This window comes from Labeo rohita, chromosome 17 (assembly GCF_022985175.1).
Source record: "Labeo rohita strain BAU-BD-2019 chromosome 17, IGBB_LRoh.1.0, whole genome shotgun sequence".
In the NCBI taxonomy this organism is placed as follows: Eukaryota; Metazoa; Chordata; class Actinopteri; order Cypriniformes; family Cyprinidae; genus Labeo; species Labeo rohita.
Genome location: NC_066885.1, coordinates 14,463,894 through 14,486,680, shown reverse-complemented (window position 1 = coordinate 14,486,680; position 22,787 = coordinate 14,463,894). Strand labels below are relative to the sequence as shown.

General features: G+C 36.1%; 1 protein-coding gene across 1 annotated transcript in view; it reads right to left on the bottom strand.

The window, feature by feature from the left end:
- ltbp1 (latent transforming growth factor beta binding protein 1) overlaps positions 1-22,787 on the bottom strand; it is a 96,901-nt gene that overhangs the window by 61,538 nt on the left and 12,576 nt on the right. The window contains 2 exon segments of the mRNA XM_051133550.1: positions 1,561-1,715; positions 21,100-21,442. Of these exon segments, the coding sequence (XP_050989507.1) occupies positions 1,561-1,715; positions 21,100-21,442 (498 nt within the window).

Below are 22,787 nucleotides of genomic sequence, written 5' to 3'. Positions count from 1 at the left end.
AGACATAGAGCTAAACGTTTCTAAGCTAGTCAGACATGCTGTCACTCTCCTCACGGAATGTCTCACGGCGTGTGTGATCTGTCATTCCGTCAAACACCCAGGGCTTCGTGCAGAGTCAGCGAGACTTGTTGAAAAATAAAAACTGATACATGAAATAACATTTTGAGATGCTGATGTCACTCGTTCTCAGATTTCTTCAACAGGAGGAGATGCTTTGGGATTACATCAATGTGTCAAAATTATAGAGAGTGGCAGCCAAGATATATACACTACCTTTCAAAAGCTTGGAGTGGGTAAGACTTGTTTTTTAAGAAGCAGTCTATAATGTGCACCAAGGATGCATTTATTTAATCAAAAATGCAGTAAAAACAGTAATAATGTGAAATATTATTACAATTTAAAATAACTGTTTTCTCTTTGAATATATTTCAAAATGTAATTTATTCGTGTGGTGCCACAGCCAAATTTTCAGTAGCCATTATTCCAGTCTTCAGTCCCACATGAACGTCAAGTTCTTACTTCAAGTTCCAGAATAAAAATTTCCTTATAATTCACTCAACTCCATGTCATCCAAGATGTTCATATCATTCTTTCAGTCAAAAAGAAATTAAGGTTTTGGAGGAAAACATTTTTCTCCATATAGTGGACTTCAATGGGTGCAAAGGGGTTGAAGGTCCAAACTGCCATTTTAATGCAGCTTCAAAGGGCTCTATACAATCCCAGCTAAGGAATAGGGGTCTTATCTAGCAAAATGATCAGTCATTAAAAAAAAAAAAAAAAAAACATGCGTAACCACAATTGCTTGTTTTACACTAGCTTGACTTCATACATTACGTAATCATGTTGGAAAGGTCACGCGTGACAGGCAGAAGTACCGGCCCAGAGTTTACAAAGTGAACATGCAAAAAAAGTCAAACAGCCTTTACAAAACAAAGATTAAAGTTTGTGAAGGAGAAAATGAGATTTTCGCTCTATCCTACCTTTTTGAACAGAAGTACACAGAAGAAGAACTAATCATGCGTGACTTTTCCAACATTATTACGTAATGCGTTTTTTTTTTAGAAAATGACTGATCATTTTGCTAGATAAGACCCTTATTCCTCGGCTGGGATCGTGTAGAGCCCTTTGAAGCTGCACTGAAACTGAAATTTGGACCTTCAACTCATTTGCTCCCATTGAAGTCCACTACATGGAGAAAAATCCTGGAATGTTTTCCTCAAAAACCTTACTTTTTTTTAACTGAAGAAAGAAAGACATGAACATCTTGGATGACATGGGGGTAAGTAAATTATCAGGAATCTTTTATTCTGGAAAGGAACGGAAAAGTCTTATGAACTACTTTAGGAAGGAAAGGAAAAGAAAGGAAAGGAAATGTGTCACTCCCCCCACCTACTGCTTTACAGTCTCTCTAACCATTAGGCCACGACTGCTTTACAGTTTCTCTAACAAGTAGGCCACAACTGCTTTACAGTGCTTTTTAGGCGTTTTAACTGACAATGTTCTTCCATACTAATGTGCTGTGAAAAATCTAAGATCCAGCACTAGATGAATTGTACTTACCATTTAGTGGGTTGTGTCCCACTGAAAGTGGGATGGCCCGGTTCAGGGTGGGTCCGACTCCGTGCACCTGCGTGTGAGTGTGGTAGTTTTTCTGTTGAACCATGAACTTCTGGGTTTTGCTCTGGTGCATCGACATTGAAACTGGGTTTTGTACTCTGCAAAAAAATAAAAAAAAATTCAACACCTTACTTTTTAGATATTTTTTTTTCATTCTGTCACTCTCTCTTTTTGTTACAATGATTTATGTCCATATTGAAATATTCTTATATTTTATTTATTCATGTATTCATATTTTAATTTATGTGGTTTTCATTTTGATTAATTACCTGCTCAAGGCTATATGGAAAACGGCACCCTGAACATGCAGGCATGCTTCTGTTCACATGTAAATGAAACTATTTACATGCAACATACAAAGCATCAGCATACACATAAATCAAAGTTATTTTGTATTATGTTTATTACACATACAACTGAATACCATTTGTACAAACACATACTGCAAGCACACAAACAAAAATCAGTCATAACACATAACACTCTCTTTTATTTATTTCTGTAATAACCATATTAGTTTTTCTGTACAATCCTTTTTTCTGTTTATTTGTATATCAGAATAAAGTTAACTGGCCAAGTGAGCTCAATTAATGAATTTTATTCAGTTTGTTGCAGTGCATTCTGGAATTGCCTTCACCACTGGTGTTATTATTAACTAAAACTATTAAAAGCAATTTTGGTAACTGAAATATAACTGAAATAAATAAAATGAAAATATTACATATAAAACTTCAATTTGTTACCTTGGCAGCTAACTGAAATAAATATGTTTAAGTTAAAGCAATAAAACTAAAATTAAAACAAAAAAATTATATAGAAATAGAAAAACCTCGAATTAATTAAAAAACATGCTGAAATCACGTAACATCCATACAACTAAAATTAAAATGAAAACAGAAAAAAATTAATTAATTAATAAATGAATAACTACAAGCCAATCCAAATTATTAATAAATATTATAATAGTATATTAATAATCTTAAATAACACTGTTCTCCACAAATGCGAAAATTAGGAATCTTATAGGACAGCGTCATGTTGCGTTCTACCTGTTGGAAAGTTCCTTAAAATACTCTCTAGGTAGTCAGCTCACTAGCTTTTGGAACAGGAAAAATAAATAAATAAATAAATAAATAAATAAATAAATAAATAAATAAATAAATAAATAAATAAATAGGCTCATTAAAAAAATATTAAAATAAAATGAAAAAAAAAAAAAAAATCAAATGCAACCAAATTCCCTACAAGAATTCCTTACTAGAAAAGGGATAATGGGTTCTGATAATTATCAGTTACGTCTGTGTGAAAGTATTAAACATCTTGCTAATAAGGAGACAAAACACAGCACAGCTGTGAGGAAACGGATGTGAAATGTAATCCATCTTTTATACATCTATTAGGATGAAGAAAACACGGATGTGGTTGCTCGGAATCACAGCTGGGAATCTTCATAAGACGATGACGCACAGGACTAAATCAAGGTCGGCATCTCAGAATAATAGCACAGACCTCAGATCTGTCTGAATGGTGTCTGTACACCCAAAAATAAAAATGTATTCACCATCATGATGTTCCAAACCTCTATCTGACTTTCAAACAGTTTTGATTCTCATGGACTTGCATTGTATGGGCAAAAATACAATGTAAGTAAATGGGAATAGAAACTATTTGGTTACCAACATGTATACATGCTTTGGAACGACATGAGTGTGACACGAATTTTCAGTTTTGAGTGAACTGCACCTTTAAGGGCCATTCTTACTTAAATTAACTTGCAATTAAAATGTGACCAGACATTAGTACTGTTTAATGACTGACAAATACTGCAGAGTTTGACTTTATGCAAACAAGCAGTTACAACTACCAATGGGAGTGCAGGCAATGATCACCGCCTTTCAGTGCAACCAAGGCTTTAGACATAACAACATGCTTTTTATCCACAACAAACCCACAACAAAGCAAGAATTCAAGGACAAGTGTATAAACAATGTCTGATTTCTGATCAAATGTAAAGCAACGGAAGAAGCAGATACACAAAAACAAGCAAACAAAATGAGAATATTTACAGGGAAAGTGTAAACAGGGGTTTGTTTTTCCCCAGTGATCTCTCATCTTGTCTTTCACACTATTCAACTCTCGCTCCGTCTGTCTTTCATCTCTCGTTTGATGTTTCCAAAGAGGTCTCAATTTGAAATGTATGTTTGTACTGCTTTTTAACATCATGCAGTGCGTTGTAGTGCATCGTCTCTCATCCCTTTCTATCAGTCTGTACATATAATAGTTTATTTCTGTGCTGTGCATGTGCACCAACAGACAAAACGCAATTATTATGTATTCTAGTTTAGACACACAAGTCCAGGCCTAATCAAATTTATCTGGGAAAAGCATATAGCTTTGAGGAGTCGAGCTTGAGACTGTATGGTTCCCAGTACGGTTCTTACAGGTTTTGCTGCCGAGAAACATGGCCATGCTTTTTCACCAGCTAGACCAGCATAAAACACCCTGAACCAACATGAAAATTCAAATTGGTCTTTTCAAAAGTAAAACCAGTTACGACCCACAAACACAGAACATTACAGCTTACAAAGAGCAGACCACACACATAAACAGAAAGAGCGTAAAATGTTTAAGTCTGTTCTTGAACAGGTGAAAAGCAATGAGCTGTGTAAGTGCTTATAAACTCTCTGTCTCTTTCTCTCTCTCTCTCTCTCTCTCTCACACACACACACACACCATCACATTTCCTGGACAGCGGAAGCTTATATGTGGTGAAAACTACACTTGTTTTAAACATTTCCACATACAGTTGAAGTCAAAAGTCTACATACACCTTGCAAAATCTGCAAATTGTTAATTAGTTTACCTAAATAAGAGGGATCATACAAAATGTATGTTATTTTTTTATTTAATACTAACCTGAATAAGATATTATTTACATATAGTCCACAAAAGAAAATAATAGTTGAATTTATAAAAATGGCCCCGTGCAAAAGTTTACATACACTTGATTCTTAATACTGTGTTGTTACCTGAATGATCCACAGCTGTGTTTTTTTGTTTAGTGACAGTTGTTCATGAGTCCCTTGTTTGTCCTTGAACCCATTACAACAATGACTGTATAATTTTGAGATCCATCTTTTCATACTGAGGACAACTAAGGGACTCATATGTAACTATTACAGAAGGCTCAAACGCTCACTGATGCTCCAGAAGGAAACACAATGCATTAAGAGCCAGGGGGTGAAAACTTTTTGAATTTGAAGATCAGGTTAAATGTAACTTATTTTGTTTTCTGGGAAACATGCAAATATCTTCTGTTGCTTCTAAATGGCAGTGCTAAATGAAAAATATGATATATAGGCAAAATATGAAAAATATACACATCTTCAATCTGTTCAAAAGTTTACACCCTTGGCTCTTAATGCATCTTGTTTCCTTTTGAAGCATCAGAGAGCTTTGAACCTTCTGTAATAGTTGCATATGAGTCCCTCAGTTGTCCTCAGTGTGAAAAGATGGATCTTAAAATTATACACAGACACTGCTGGAAAAGGGATCAAATACACAAAAATGAAAGACCAAAGAATTTGTGGGACCTGAAGGATTTTTCTGAAGAACAGCGAGCAGTTTAACTGTTCAGGACAAACAAAGGACTCATGAACAACTATCACTAAAAAAAAAAAAAAACAGCTGTGAATCATTCAGGTAACAACACGGTATTAAGAATCAAGTGTATGTAAACTTTTGAACGGGGTCATTTTTTAAATAAATTCAACTATTTATTTTCTCTGTAAACATCTTTTATGTTAAACAACTTATTCAGGTCAGTACTAAATAAAAAATAACATGCACTTTGTATGATTCCCCTTATTTTGGTAAACTAACATTTTGCAGATACAAGGTGTATGTAAACTTTTGCCTTCAATCTTCATGCATGTATTGACATTTTCAATCCACCTTTAATATAGAACCAGTTTCACACATAAACACACACACACACTCTCAAGCAAGACTCCAAATTTTAAGGATGCATTTGCAGAAAGTGATGAATTGCTGCACAGGAGAGGCTGAATGAAAATCCCTTATATGGAGATGAATTGGGCATGTTTTATGCTAATTCGCAACTGCAGGTACGTGATCTTCATTCGAAATAATCCAGATTTATAAACATTAGAACGAGAGAATGAATAAATTTAATGCATGAGAATTTTGCGTGAGAACCGTCTCTGATCTAAGTAAGAACACTTGTGCGCAATTACTAATGAATGCAGCCCAACGCAGTGAGGCTGGGTGTTTGGGTGATTGTTTGGGCGTTGCCTAAGCAAGCACTATTACTAATAAAGCCAAGAGCATTAAAAGCCAGAATGGGTTTATAATTCTAAAGCCAGCACTCGAGAACTTCCTAATAAGCTTGCATTACCAGACCTGGTGTGGAAAGAGCTGTGGGTTTCCTGCACATGTAGACAGGAAAACTGAATTTTGGGTCTGTGTTTGTGAGGGAGGCCAGCTGGCTTGTTTTAATCTCCTCCAAGAGGACTATACTACACCATGACTGTCTCTCATGTTCTTATGCCAGCAGGCATCTCGTAGCTCTTCCTCAACAGGTGCACGAGCTGGCGGCCAGAGCGACGGCGAGGACATGTGTCTCTTTTATTGTCTCTCTTTCATGCCCAGTGCTCCCCGGCTTCTCGTCTGACAGGTGTCTGGACAGGTCTACCACACTAAACCCGAGGTGCTCCATGAATCCAGACTCTGGTTCACTGCCAGGCTGCATTTCAGCTTGAAACCAAACAACACAAGAAACCTGACCAGCCCAACACCTGTGGATCACGGTAACAGTTCAAGCACATACACACAAACACGCCACACCAACCACACGGACCCTCTCTAAATACATACACACATACTCAAGCCAAACCACACATGCACACCCACCCACACAAACCACACACATACACTCCTTCTAAATGCCTACACACTAACCGCACACCCACACACACAGTCTGTAAATACATTTAAACCCACACACAAACACACGGATCCTCCCTAAAACACCAGACCTACTTGAAACACTACACACATGCACATATAAATGAGGATAACATTTATAAAAATATCAATCCTTAAGATACTTAGGACTCTGACGTAAAGCCTAAACGCCCAGAACCGCAGCTGAGACAGACGGCGTAAGACTATCCCTGATGAAAACCCTCCCTGAAGGGCTGACTGGATGCTTTCAACGCCACATAACACACGTGTGTAAGATGTACGCAGCACATTTGATGTATGCGTGTGAAACACAGCATTCTCTTACACTTGTTATTGAATGTTCAGCAGACGGTGACATAAATCTGTGAATACATGTGTGCCGTAATGTAAATCATTGTAAGGAAACCACTGGGTTCGTGCCCAGATGTGCACTGTATCCCAGACCGTTTTTTCAACATGTTTTGCCCAGACAACTGAGCACTGTTTAAATTATAATTGTTTTCCTGCTTAACCATGGACCAATGAAAGCTATGGACATGGATGTACTAAAGTACTTTTCAGCGTCAACTCTAGGACAAACATCTCATTGTACCAGAGCTGCGCACTTTTATGTCGCTTTCACTAGATGTGTTCAAAACTACATGTTTTAAAAATCAATTAGTACTTTGGCTGAAAGACTAGTTGACTAATCATTCTTAAAAACACTGTTTTTTCATGCACCTGTCAAGTTTGAGATTTTGGGCTTTTTGGGGTTTCATAAAGTGATTTTTCAGACTAGTGGAAAGAAAACATCCAAAAGACACTGTTAAGTGTTTCTTTTATAGCACTTCATCTATTTTTGTCAATGGATTTCAATTACAATACATATTTTTAAAGGCTGTTTTCCCAAAATGAGCTTTTCTTTTACACTGAGCCATAAATCTCCACTTCAGCAACACATATACACTCCAGACTTTACATTTTTATTCTACTTAATATCCTGAAGGTTTTTACAGAGGGATTTGTTCATATATAATTTGTTTGATTATATACAACATTTTATTCCCCCAAAAATTGTGAAAAATATATTGTTTTCTGTCTGTTCGAAGTATTTTGGAGGAATTATGGAGTGACAAAATGAGATACCCAAAATTCCCTCTGTAAAAACATTTGACTCTAATGTCAAAAAAATGTAAACCTAACATTTTAGAAAACTTGTAATACAAAAAATGTTTGCAATTATCAACGTAATCAATCAACTGGGTATGTAAGGTGATAACTACTAGTTAATTTTTTTACCCTATTCATCTGCAGTGTCTCGCCGGAGAGTTCACCCCAAAATGAAAGGTCTGTCATAATTATTCACCCCCATTTCATTCAAATCTGTCTCAGTATTTTTTTTTATATTGTGGCACACCAAAGAAGACTTGAAAGAAGTATCTTAAGTGTCAAACTACAGTAAAAACAGTAATAATGTGAAATATTATCACAGTCAAAATTTACATTTTTATAAAATGTAAATTATTCCTGTAATGGAAAAGCTGAATTTTCAGCAGACATCATTCCAGTCTTTAGTGTCACGTGATCCTTCAGAAATCATTCTAATATGCTGATTTGCTGCTTAAAAACATTTCTTTTTATTATCAATGTTGAAAACTATTGTGCTGCTAAATTTTTTTGTGCAAACAGTGTTTTCAGGATCCTTTGATGAATAGAAAGTTTAACAGAACAGGATTTATGTAAAATCCATTTTTTTGTAACATTATGAATGTCTTTACTGCCAAAGTTAGGTCAATTTAAAGTGTCCCTTGCTGAATAAAAGTATTAATTTTTTGATTCCAGTGACCCCAAACTTTAGAATGGAAGTGTAGGGCACTATAAAACATTAGTTAGTGGGAAAATGTGTAATGTAATAAAATATTTATGATGCAGTCTTTTTATGATCATACAGAACACACTGACTATTTTTGAAGAGCTATCAAAGGAAAAGGCTCATATATTTTTATCCAGAATGCATCTAGCATAGCTCTCACACAAATCTGATCAAATCATTTGCCATTTGCCTAAACAGCACATTAAAGTGATGTGGCAATGAAAAACACTTTAAAAAGAAAGAAAGAAAAAGATACTCTAACAAAGGAACACAGCCCTTGTGAGAAATGAGTTTAATATGTTAGCACAAAACTACTTTAATATTTCATTTAATATAAAATGAGGTTTGCAGACGAGCAGTTAACTGAACAAACTGTGTGGTCTGCATTGAAATATCTCAATAAAAACCACAACAAAAGAACAGCAGGATCTTTTATGGTCTCCACACATCACCACAGCGGGCCAGTAATAGAAGTAGTTTACGGAGCACAAAGCCAGATCCATTTAGGTACTGTGATCCCAGCTGATTTCTGCCCACAGCGACTCTTCTGGTAGACAGGTTAGCTCAGCAGGGACGTCTGTTTACATATGCCGTCTCTGATGAAGAAGAACACGTCTGAGAGTGGAACTGAACCCGCTCGCTTCTGGATTCAGAAGGCGCACTAGAGAGCCAGTCAGCACTCAATGCTGCTCCTGTGGCCGTGAAGCCACATATTTTTCTTTTTTTTAAAAATTCACTAATGTTTATTTGCCCTAAGATTATTCTGCGCAAGGGGAGCAGAAGTATAATGAGCTGTTTATATTGAATTTTACGACACTGGGCTGAGATTCAGAGTAAATCCTGGTAATATGAATTGTAATTATGGTTTTTGGATCATAGTGGTTGAGCACATGTGATGCGGCTCCGCTCACTTCTTCTAATGTGTCTATTGCAGACCAGCAATATAATAACTTGGAATGTGCAAAACGACATATTTTTAAAATCAACCAGCCAGTGGGTTGCCTGAACGGTCTCAAAGAGCATGGTAATTAAAATAACCACATAAAAAAAAAATGAAATGAAACATATACAGTTTATGCTACCAGGTTGGGGTCGGTAAGATTAATGTTTCTGAAAGTCTCTTATGCTCAGCATGGTTGCATTTTTTGATCAAAACTTCAGTAAAACAATAATATTGTGAAGTAATGCTATGACTAACTCTTTTGTATTTAATTTGAATTTTTAGCAGACATTACTCCAGTCTTAAGTGTCACATGATCTTTCAGAAATCATTTTAATATGCTGATTTGCTGCTCAAAGAACATTTCTTATTATTATTAATGTTGAAAACTAAGGAAGCCTGTTTCTGCCACCGAATAAAAAAGGTAAAAGGTAAACCTTTTTTTTAGAATTGTGTGATATAAACAAGCAATTGCAAAAGATAAAGTCACAATTCTGAGAAATAAAGTCAGAATTGCAAGTCAGAATTTAGAATAATTTGCAAATCTTACTTTTTAACATGCAACTGTGAGTTAAGTCAGAATTTTGAGATAAAAAGACGCAATTTTGACAACATATCAGTCTTTTTCCCCTTCAGAATTGGAGTTTATAACTCACAATTGCGAGTTTATATCTCACAGTTCTCAGAACAAGTCAGAATTGTGAGTTTATACCACGCAGTTCTAAAAAAAAAAGGGAGAATTGCAAGATATTGCAATTGCGAGAAAAAAAAGTCAGAATTGTGACATACAAACTTGCATTTGCGAGAAAAAAGTCACAACTGCAATTTTTATATCTCACAATTGTGACTTTATTTCTCACAACCGGAGGTTTACATCCTACAATTCTGACTGTTCTGACTTTATAACTCAAAATTGTGAGTTTATATCTCACAATTCTGAGAAAAAAAGTCAGAATTGCAAGTTTGTCTCTCACAATTACGAGAAAGAAAGTCAGAATAGTGAGCTTGTATCATGCAGTTCTGAAAATAAAAGTCAGAAATGTGAGATGTAAACTCATAATTGCGAGAAAAAATGAATGAAATTGTGAGTGAAAAAGTTGCAATTGCCTTATTTTTTATTCAGTGGCGGAAACATTCTTCCATAGAAAGCAGTTGTGCTGCTTAACATTTGTGACCCTGAATCACAAAACCAGCCATAAGGGTCAGTTTTTTTAAATTGAAATTTATACATAATCTGAAAGCTGATAAATAAGCTTTCCAATGATGTATGGTTTGTTAGGATAGGAAAATATTGGCCGAGATACAACTATTTGAAAATCTAGAATCTGAGGGTGCAAAAAATCTAAATATTGAGAAAATCACCTTTAAAGTTGTGCAAATTAAGTTCTAAGCAATGCATATTAATAATCAAAATATCTTCATGGAACATGATCTTTACTTAATATCCTAATGATTTTTGGCATAAAAGAAAAATTGTATTGTTGACTATTGCTACAAATAGGGTCACATATGTCTGTGTGTGTGTGATGGCTGCTAATAACCAATTTTATAAGAGCAACAGGAGCAATTTTAACCAATTTGCTAATTTCTGAGTAGTGAGCAATTTTTGTTTTTACAGTCCACTAAATTTGAATAGCTTGAGAATGTGATGTATATGGAGGCAGAGCCATATGAAGCTTAGTTCTCAAATTTCACTTGTGGATGAACGTTTAACGTGAAATCAATACGTATGGACCATCCAGCTACTGCTGCTGAAGTCCACAGCTCCATCAGAGAGAAGATGAGAGTGAGAGGGGGATGTCAGAGAGGCCGAGAGGGAGAGGGAGAAAGAGAAAAAGTTATAAACATAAGCTCCAATTCCAGTCTCAACAAAATAGCTGGCGCGACCTCGTACGCTGGCAGACGTGCTGTAATTAAATCGAAAAAAAGATGCAGGGAGTTATTTTTTTACTCTCTCTCTCCCTCTCAATCAAAACTGAACGGCTACACAGGTCTGAACTCCAGTGATCTCCAGATGTTGCTTATTTCACACAAACAACTTAATTCTCTGTCTACCTCTTTCTTGTCTCTGTCCATCTCCATTTCTTTCTGTACCACTTTGCCCATCCTCCTCCTTTAATAATATCAGTACTTTGTCCATCTCGGTTTTCCATTTCCTTCTCCCACTTTTTTGACCACTTTGTCTATTCTTCTCCTTCCGCTCTTATCCTCTTGTTATTCTCAGAATCTGGCAGAATCCGCTGCAGTTCCTCCCTCGTGCTCGGCTAGACACTACACAGCTCTCTCTTCTAATGCACCCAGTGACCCACATCAGGATGCTTTGTCTCTCTTCTATACCTATAGACTCCAGGTGGATATACATTTATTAAATAAACACCAGCAGAACCGCGTTTCATCACTGACGCATAATGCCTAGACTACATGCAAATGCTGTTTAATACATTATAATGTCAATTATCTCATATTCGCTGCAGCTGTCTGAGATCACAGAATTTAACACAAAATCAAACATACTCCACATTTTTTGTGCCAGCTTGTATTTTTGTCTTATTCCCACAACTTTTCTACAAAACTGAGAGGGCAAAAAATACATAGTTCAGAGTCTGAACAAATGAATCAATATGTGTTCAAATGTCTTGGCGCTGTATTGCATTGAATACCATTGTAAAGTGAGCAGTGATGGACCACAGAGAACTTGGACATCTGGTTATATACAAGTGGTTAAAAAGGAAAGAAAATTTCCGATATCAAGCCCATATGAGTGACGGAGGCCCTGGAGAGGGTAATATTTAATATTTCCAAGCCATCTCTCCAAACCATTCTTTCATGACCTTCACTTGTCTATTATATTTTCAGCCAGTTTGCTTCCAAACTGAGATGCACTGAAAAACAATATTGCCACAATAGACAATATAATTGCTCAATTAAGATTAAATAATATTTTAAAACATTACAAATGTACAATAGGCCATGTGTCCACCAAAGCATTTTTAACCAGACAAAACCGGCAGGTGCTCTGCTAAAAAAGCCTAGCTGTGAGCACTTCAGAGCGCTTCTGAGGCACAGCATTTTTCAATTGAGAAAGCAACTATACTTGAATATATATATATATATATATATTTGAAAAAGCAACACTTGCAGAGCATCTTCCCTTCTAATGAAATGCAATGACAAGCCTTTCTAAACTTGTTGTCCAACAAAAGAGAACATCATAACTTATTTTTACTTCACAGCATCAGTCGCGTGTTTGAAATAACTTCCTTTTGTGATCTGATGTGGCTTCTTATCACAGAATGAGGCAGACAATATATTCTATAGTGTATGTCGATCAGCAATGGCTTACAAATATACTTACTCATTATGAAAATACCCAAGATGGCTTGAACACAGATAAACCATATGTTATTGCAGACAAGTGTTTATTGTCCTTACATTTCATCATTCAAAATGTTTATCGTTATATCTTATTTTTATTTAGTTACAGCAATAGCGATGCCATTATCCATATTAGAGATTTCCTGGCTGGAACGTCATCCGTGTTATCTCTTTGATGCATATGTGGATTTTCTGCACGAGGGCGCCCTCTGGCATCCAGTATGAATCAAATTTTGCGTAAAAATCTGAAAAATAATATTTCTCTCAAAAGATCCAAAGATTTGTATCCACCTTATTTTTCAATACGGAAGTAATCTGTTTTCTGGTAATGTGTTAGACTTCCTGTTCATAATCTGCCATAGAGAAATAATGAGAAGAATATTGAAGTGCCGTAAACGGTAAAACAGTTGGCACTACAAACTATTGTGTTCATAATTAAGATAATACATTAAAATAATATGGTAAGACACACCATTTTGCAATTGCAAGCAGCAAAACTAGCTGTTTTGTACAGATAAACATAGCTGGACGCAGATAAGACCAGAAGCCAGACACATCAAATTTACAAACGGTCGCTCTCACTCTTACAGCAAAAATAAGGTGGATACAGCGTGCGAGGTTTATGCGCATGTTCCAAGTCTTCTTCTCTGTTTTTAGTGTATCTCTGTGGCAGAATTGTTGCCCATCCTCCAATTACATTTTAACAAAATATTGCAGTTATCAATAATATCATTCCTAAAATGCTAAGAATGCTGAGCTTTAGCCAACAGCCACTACTATCATTAAAAAGAAACCATGGACCTCTCCCTTGTTTCTTATTCCCCATCAGCAGGATAGTCCACATTTATCCACATAGGGTGGTACCTCTCCATGGGTGTAACCTACAGTAGATGTGACTGACACTTCAAAGTCATTTCAGACGTGAGAGAAGCAGCAACGATGAACTCCAGACCTCAGTGAATGACAGGAGTTACAGAGCCAGGTGTGTGTTAACAGCACTGCTCTATTATGGGTGGGTTTTTGTCGCTGGAGGCTAGTGGTTACATCATGTAGTGGTGGAGTCGGTATGTGCTCCTCACAGGGCAGATTACACACATTCTAAGAAAAGTCTGTAAAATTTAGCCAATGTACCGTGTTAATATAAAGGAATTTTCCAGATTGATGTTTCACAGGTGTTTTACCTGTATTTCGAATTATACATTGCATCGTGCTGTGTTTTGGGGTTGAAGGAAATGTCCGTAATGCCTGTGTTTCTATGGATTTTGAATCCTATAGATTGTTTCTTTTGTCTTCAGCCCTATTCGGACGGTAATTATTTTTCATATGGACGTCAGTAAAAATAAATTTACATATCACCTCAGTGATAAAACTCATGGATTCGGATGGTGATTTATTCACAGCTCTGTTATCCTACGAACTTGGGAATGCACTGCACACGTGGCCAGTCATATGATTGTCTGCTATAAATAAAATTCTTTTAGTTACAAATTTATTCTTACTACTGTAAAAAATGTGTTTTAAACATACTTATTATTATGTAAAATGTACTCTTATTATTCCAAGCATATTTTATAACATATAATCTTAGCTATTATTTGATTATTTAAATTTCCTGTTTAAAAATAGGAAAACAAATGCGCTCAGCTATGTATATATCTGTATATAATACACATTTTAAAATTGTATTGCATACCTACTGCTTCCATAATAAGGACCGATTTCGAATGTTTACATGCTTTTCTTCTCTTTCTGCACCTACTTTTTTGTGGTGGAGCAGTTATGAAGTATTATTCTTTTTAATACTTTCCAGCATTTCAGAAATAAATATGCATGCAAATTGCAGCAAAGTACAACAGTTAACATACAGTGTTCGGTCGTGGTCAAAAAGGTATTTAACATTCAAGTTTAATCAGAGATGTGGATTCGGACGACAATTAAATTACCACACGACCCTGGTGTTTGTCAACAGTAGGTAATTCGGCCAGGGATTTTTACGTGGGTGGGAAGAGATAAACACCGACATTCTGTATTCAGACGGCTATAAAATCACAGACTACCCCCTGTAAATGGTGAAAATAACTTGCGTCCCCATGAGAAACAATTACCGTCTGAATAGAGGTTTTGATTCACCATTTACTTCTCCAGCTTCAGTTACTTTACTTACTAATTAATGAGGCATTTAATTCACCTTGTTAATGAATTATTTATAAAAATATGCTAACAAAATCCATAATTAATTGCATAAACATTCTACTGCATGTTTATTTCATGAAATGCAATAAAAATTCAAAAATTAATGATTAATTAATTAACATTTTAAATAGAGTACAACATGGTGCTCGCTAGACCAAGGTCATGAGTTCAAATCCAAGCAATACTTGAACCAATAAAATCTTAAAAAACAATGATTTTGCAAGAATTACGCATTAAAAAAACGTGAGAAAAATAACTTAATAGAAGATAAAACTTGAAAATAGACTTAAAGAAACTGAACCTTGTTTTAGGACCTTGATAATTAGATGATGCAATAATACCAAGTAAGTTTTACATACAACATACTGTAAGTGCCTTCATTCACTCTAACTTTCAAGTATTTTCAACCAAAATCTGATTTGATAAGATGTGAACAATACCTAAGCCAGCCATGTCATTTCCAACTTCTGGTTTTATCTGAGAACTTAAAGAACCAATGTCTCAACTCACCTAAAGGTCACCTAAACTGCCAGCAAAGGATTCATGAGTTTACTTGAGATCTGGATAAGTCAACACAGAAAAATCCTCAAAGCACAAACACTGCATGGCTTAATCATAACCTCCAACATTAAACACCAAATCACTTTAGTCAAACAATAGGTTTAGAGTAAATACAGTGTGCCACACAGCTTGAGCACAATGCTCGGAATTGATCCAGGCTCGGAAAATAAAGCGTCAACAGAAAACACTGGTATAAAATCTCTCCTAAAGCGGCCAGAGGCCAGTCTCTCTCGTTTCCATGACCAGTAGCGTTCATGTGGATCAGGTTTTCTAGACACACATCCACAAACTCATTCAGCTATAAATCTAAAGATTTTTTTCTATAATATTAATACAAGGCCTCTGCCTACGGTATAAAATTATCGTTTTTTCATTTTTAAATTTTTTAACCTGAAAAATCATGCCACAAGAAGTCAGCTTAAAAATGGTCCTTTTTTCTGACTGTTTCAGACATCGAAAACATTTGTTACATGGCTCATACTTGATTCTAATTGGTCAAATGTTTTTACATGTATTTGTTCCTAGATGCTTGTCCTCAATTAGCCAAAACATTTAGGTTCCCCCAGTGTTTGAAAACCCATTTCACTGACCTGATTTTGTGGTGATGACACCCAACCACAGCTTCACTACACTAAACCCACACTGATCACTCACAGCTGCCTGTCACACTCACACCAACAAATCATTTAATCTGCGCTTCAATAAACCTTTCACTCATGCAGTGGGTTTCAGAGGAAAATGCGGCCTAATAACTGTCATATTTTGACAGCTGCAAACATGCCATTTGAAGAGTAAAATAACAATGAAAGAACACGTGATGTTAAATGTTTTTGCATGTAAAATTTATGAATACATAACTCACTGCTTCCATGTGTAACCCTGGCCACCCTGAGACTGTAAAAAGCGGTCTAAGAGAACAAGCATAGTGACAATAACTCACTAGTTTTTTAAAGGGGTCATCGGATGCAAAGTTCACTTTTTCATGTTGTTTGAACATTAATGTGTGTTGGCAGTGTATGTACAAATCTACCCTATAATGATAAACAGAAACAGAGGCCGCTCCCACGATAGTTGATTGACATGAGCGTCTTACCCCAGACCAGCTGTCACAGTCCAGTAACCTCCATTGTTTCGATGCCGGAGCAGGGATGTAAGACAGATTATGCGATTGAGATGTTGTGTTGCTGGATGTAATAATGAACATATCGGTTGTCATTTACTCCCGACATCTGAGCCGCTGAAGATGCAGTGGATTACGCTTGTTTGTGAAGGGAATGTGCCTCCCGATCTACATATATTCGTCTATGTTCGCGCGAATCAGTCGTGATCCAGCTTCACCTACAGCAGAAGTGAGTATAAGGGTTTTTTATGAATCTCTGCGATCACATTTCTCTATAACATGGTAGTTAGGATGTTTAGTGGCTAAACGTGGCTAAATGTGGCTAAAGTAAACAGGCTCGTCACTCCACAGAGAGAAAAAAGGGGCGGGACGAGCAGAGCTCATTTACATTCAAAGGAACAACCCCATAGAATGAGATTTTTTTTGCAGAGCTCATTTTGGCAAGGTAAAAAGGGTGTTGTTTTACACTACCATTGAGAATGCTTAACCAAAGTATATTATAGACTTTTCATTAAGACCCTAAAGAATCATATCAACTTGTGGAAAATGGGCATCCGATGACCCCTTTAAAACTGCGACGAGTTGGAGTGGCAGGATCTTGAAAACAATAAAATCTTTTATTTTCTAAAATCCTTTGAAGCACATATGGGAGAAATCCCTATAGAGGTACAGTATATGTGTGCTTTATTGCTACTATGCATAGAGATGTCTGATTATTGACTGAATATTGATTATGGATGATTATTATAGATAATTAAAAACTGATTATTTTTCAATATTCTTTACTGACCTTTAAATATCTGGAATAACTCTTTAAAAATGTCACTGCACCTTCAACGTAAAATATAAAATAAAATATTAATGAAGAAAAATAAAATAAAATGAATAATGCACAGTTACCTAAAGGCTGCCTGACTGACTGTTGCAATAAAGCAGCCTTTGTGTACTTCTTGCCAAAACGTTTATCTTCACAAGATTTTAACATAAACAGAAAATTTAATGTAAATTCTGATATCCTGACAGCCCTACCTTTTAACACTCCGAGCCTTGTCTTTTCGGCTTTTGTAACCCAAATGTTATACTAATAATATAATTAAATATTGATTATGTATACTGATTACATTCAAAATAATCTAAATATCTAAAATGCAGGAAATTCCTCTCAAATATTGAGCAAGTGTGTCTGCAGCCAAGAGGAAGGGGAGTTCTGGAAAGAGGCCTACCTCCTCCATACACAATAAACCCTGTGGAAACCCACAGAAGCTTTCGAGGACAGGTCTGGTAGCAATTACCAAGCAGAAACGTCCAAACTCTGACTAAAAATGCACGTCAGTCCCAGCACATAAACTGCTTTCATTTATATTTGAAGTAGAATTCATCAATATCCTGCCTTGCCACATTATTACAGCTTTTCCTGGAACCAACATGGGGGCAGTTCTGTGGCTTTCCCCCACATCTTGAGATTTTGACTCAGCATGTGCAGTCAGTCCGATTCGCTCTGTTAGAAAGAAATAAAGAAAGCCCCACATCCGATATGATTGTGAACTTTCTAGTCGTCTATAGTCGTGGCAGTCAAAACAACCCCAAGTCAGACCCCCAGAACCCCTTTCAAGAAAACAGGTCACTAAAGAGCCTGCAGAGGTTTTAGTCAGTCACGGTTAAGGATTCTCATAAACCTGTATTTTGAGGGCAAACAAAAATTAAAGCGAAAACTAGGCTGACATCAGGAGTTCAGGAGTCACAATTTGGTGTAAGCCCAAGTGTAAGTCATGTAAAAAGATTTCAGTGAGTCAGCCTTACGAACAGTAGGTATTTCTGTAAAACAGACCCAGGGTGAGAAAGTAGTAGGGGGGCAAGAAATGGGCAGAAACAGTTAACATCTGTGGGTCTGATGTCTGGCCTTAATATCAAGCTATGGAATTCATTCTAAAATAACAAAATGACAAGTTTAGTGAACTAAGTGGCTGAGGAATCTAACGAGTCCAAAATACATTTACACAATTACTCCAGGCATTAGCTAAACTAGATTATATATCCTTCAATAAACAATCTGATTAGTATTCTTTAACGATATTCAAAATACCAGGTTTACTAATAAATGCTGCAGTTTGGTAAGTCTTTAAAAAATAGCATCCAACAGTGCCAATAAACCACTGTGCATTCAACAACTGTAAAGCAGGGGTGGGCGACCAAAATCTTATATTACGATAAGTGTCATTTGTTTTCACGGTAATGATATAGTGGCATGCAAAGTTTGGCAACCCCTTGCAGAATCTGTGAAAATGTTTTGTTAATTTTAACAAAATAAGAGAGATCATACAAAATGCATGTTATTTTTTATTTTGTACCATCCTGAGTAAGATATTTTACATAAAAGATGTTTACATATAGTCCACAAGACAAAAAAAATAGCTGAAATTATTAAAATAACCCTCTTCAAAAGTTTGGGAACCCTGTGTGAGGTTACCTGGATGATCTTTAACTGTTTTTTGGTTTTGTGATGGTTGTTCATGAGTCCCTTGTTTGTTCTGAACAGTTAAAATAAGCACTGTTCCTCAAAAAAATTCTCCAGGTCCTGCAGATTCTTCATTTTTCCAGCATCTTTTGCATATTCGAACCCTTTCAAGCACTGATTGTATGATTTTGAGATCCATCTTTTCACACTGGGGACAATTGAGGGACTCAAACGCAACTATTAAAAAAGGTTCAAATGCTCACTGATGCTCCAGAAGGAAACACGATGCATTAAGATCCGGGGTGGGGTGAAAACTTTTGAACAGGATGATGTCCAAATTTTTCTTTTTTTTTTTTATATATTTTTTTTTTCATTTAGTATATATCATATTTTTGCTTTAAATAAGGTCTTTATGATATCAACATTTTTGGTACCATAGAAATTTTATAACTCATGTCACCAGTGTCAATATCACAAAAACACTAATACTAGCCTAAATTAAAAATAAATAAATAAATAAAACTTACTGAAGACAAGTAAACAGTCAGCAATTAAAAAAGAATAATAAATTAATTACAAGCAATAGGATAAAAAAACGACAGTAGAACGAATGAATAAGAAATGCTACAAACATCGTATAAAATAATCAAATGTATAAAAACACTGCATATACTTCACAGTGTAAGTTACACAAGTGATTTAGTCAAGAGCAGTAAAGAGATTTTCTCTCTTTTATAGCTTTATTAACATGAATGACTGCTGTCACTTTAAGAGCTGCCTGGATTCAATATACTGTTACAGATATTTTTTTCTCTGCTGTTTGCTTTCACTTAAGAAAATATACTTGCAAAAACGGCCATTTCAAGGCAGTTCAAGGCCTATAAAGTGGCAAAAATAACTAAATTCTCATTCACTACTCCCACGCTCCATGAGCACCATCTTCATGTGCGCGCGCCTCTCTGACAGCACTGAGAAACAGTCTCTCAGACAGTGTGTGCATATAGTGAAATGAGTATATCAGATGAGTTTTCTTTCATTGCTGATTGCATTTTACGGCTTAAAATCACTTGTTTTTAAACCACAACGCTTAAAAACACATGCCAACGATATGTTTTCATGACCACGTAGCCAGCAACGTCATCATAAGCATGTAAACGCCATATAGACGACAGTCCAAAATCTCTGCCGGTTGACAACTTTCTAATGGTTAATCAAGTTTACAGTTTATGGTATATCTCCTGTAAAGTAACTTAAAAGTGCATTAAGCAATTTTGAAAAACACTTTTGACCACAATGTCGGACCTAGTTCAAAAACACACTTGCAGCCAATCAGCAGTAAGGGGCGTGTCTTGTAAGGATAGAGAGAAGAGAGTACTCCATAAATATCAGAGCAACTTTCCAACGGTGGAGAGAACTCAAGACATGGGAAAGCCTGGATTTGGACGCCAAGGTTGCATTGTTCGTTTTTGATAGGTGAATAATGTTGATTTTGCATTGTTTCACACAGCTCACCTGCGTTGGATTTTGTTTAATATGCTTGTGTGTCATCTTCACTTGTTTCCGCAATCGTCGTTATGCCAGGGTTGTGTACGTTTGTGTGGGGTGGAGATATCAAAATAGGGACAAGGTCCTGTTGGGCTATAGGCGAGTTTGTTTTGGTGCTTTCAAATGTCAACATTGTTTGGCAAAAATTGCTTAGTGCACTTTAAGTGCATACATTATTTGATTATTCAGCTGTGGTTGGACTTTTTGCACGTCAGCTGTTGAAGCAGCTAATTTATGACCTGAACCAGGCTTCATGTTGACCTGGTAATAAGAATTCTGAATTCTGCTCTGTCCCTTTATTAAAGTATAAACAACTATGTTTTGGGCTGTTTGATATGTATTTGCTGACTGAAATGACCCATAAATGAAAAAAAAAGCCAACCGTTATAACTTAAAATTCACTCAAATCTTGAACCATGACAGCAGGACGCTATAAACGACTGAATCATACTCACTGTGGTTGATAAGGAATGGGTCCGTTTTGTGACGGCTTCATGGAAAGGGTCAGATGTCCCATGCTGGTGCTGGGCAATGGTAACGGCACTTGACCTTGGCCTTGTGGGAAGATCTGCTGAGGAATAGGACGCTGGGGAATTACATTATGACCGTTGGGGTATCCATTCGCATGACCTCCGTTTGGATTTCCACCATTGGTGTGTCCGTTTAATGGTCCGGTTGGATGAGAGGATGGGGGGACGGTGGTCTGTTCACAGGACTTGCCTTTAGAGCCTGGCTTACACACACAAATGTGGGGCCGCAAGCACATCCCTCCATTTTTGCATGGGGGCGTACAGTTAGCTGTAACAAAGAAATGGAATGCAATACAATAAGAAAATGGCAATGAATATAAAAGAACTTTTAACAAAATGTCATAGTTTTTGTACACTTTTTATGTGGTGGGGAACAAAATCTATAAAAATGAAGGCCAGAACTGTTATCTGCACAGATCATGAAAAAAAGAACGAAAGAGAGGCTGACTAACAGAAAGAGCAAGAGAGAGGGAAAATGAGTGGATAACAGGGTGTTGACTTGTGGTCTGTAATTACATCATTGAAGAGCAGGAACAAAGCTGTCATTCAACTACAAAGAGCCTAGCAGCCTCTGTGGCCAACCTACATAGACTCTTTCACATACACACACAATCAGGGCAGCTTGCTGCTCCTCAGCAAATTTATAGTCAGTCATATTAAGCGATTGAGTGCTGTGGAGATTCCTAAATAGAAAATGGATAAGTGCCCAGCGCTCAAGGCAGATGTTAGGAAGGATGATCTCATCGACAGTTTCTATGACATCACAATGAACTGCAGCTGCTCTACACAAACTGCTACAGACAGGCATCTTATCATCCTCATATATACCTGCCACAGACCTGGTGCTCCAGATTTCAGAGTACACTGGATCATATGTGACCCTGGACCACAAAACCAGTCATAAGGGTCAATTTTTTAAAATTGAGATTTATACATCATCTGAAAGCTGAATAAATAAGCTTTCCATTGATGTATGGTTTGTTAGGTTTGATAAGACAATATTTGGCCGAGATACAACTATTTGAAAATCTATAATCTGAAGGTTAAAAAAATCATATCGCCTTTAAAGTTGTCCAAATGAAGTTCTTAGCAATGCATATTACTAATCAAAAAAAGTTTGGATATATTTATGGTAGGAAATTTACAAAATATCTTCATGGAACATGATATGTACTTAATATCCTAATGATCTTTGGCATAAAAGAAAAATCAATATTTTTGACCCATACAATGTATTGTTAGCTATTGCTGCAAATATACCCGTGCTATGGATTATGATTGGTTTTGTGGTGCAGGGTCACATTTGCTATATTCACAAATCACACACTTTTTACGTATATACAAGAAACATTATATACATTTAAATCAATATTAAATTAAGTTATAAACTATATAAATAAATTATACTTAATTTTTTTTTATAATAAAAATTATGCAGTTAATTTATAAATCTTTTTCCAGATGCTTCCTAAGGGAGATTTCATTAAATTTAGCTACTTTTGAAGACAAACTACATCCAAGCACATACACATACTTGTCAAAAAAAAACAAATTTTTCCTTACAAGCTGGATAAAAATGAGCATCTACTGACCACAAATTATTATACACGTCT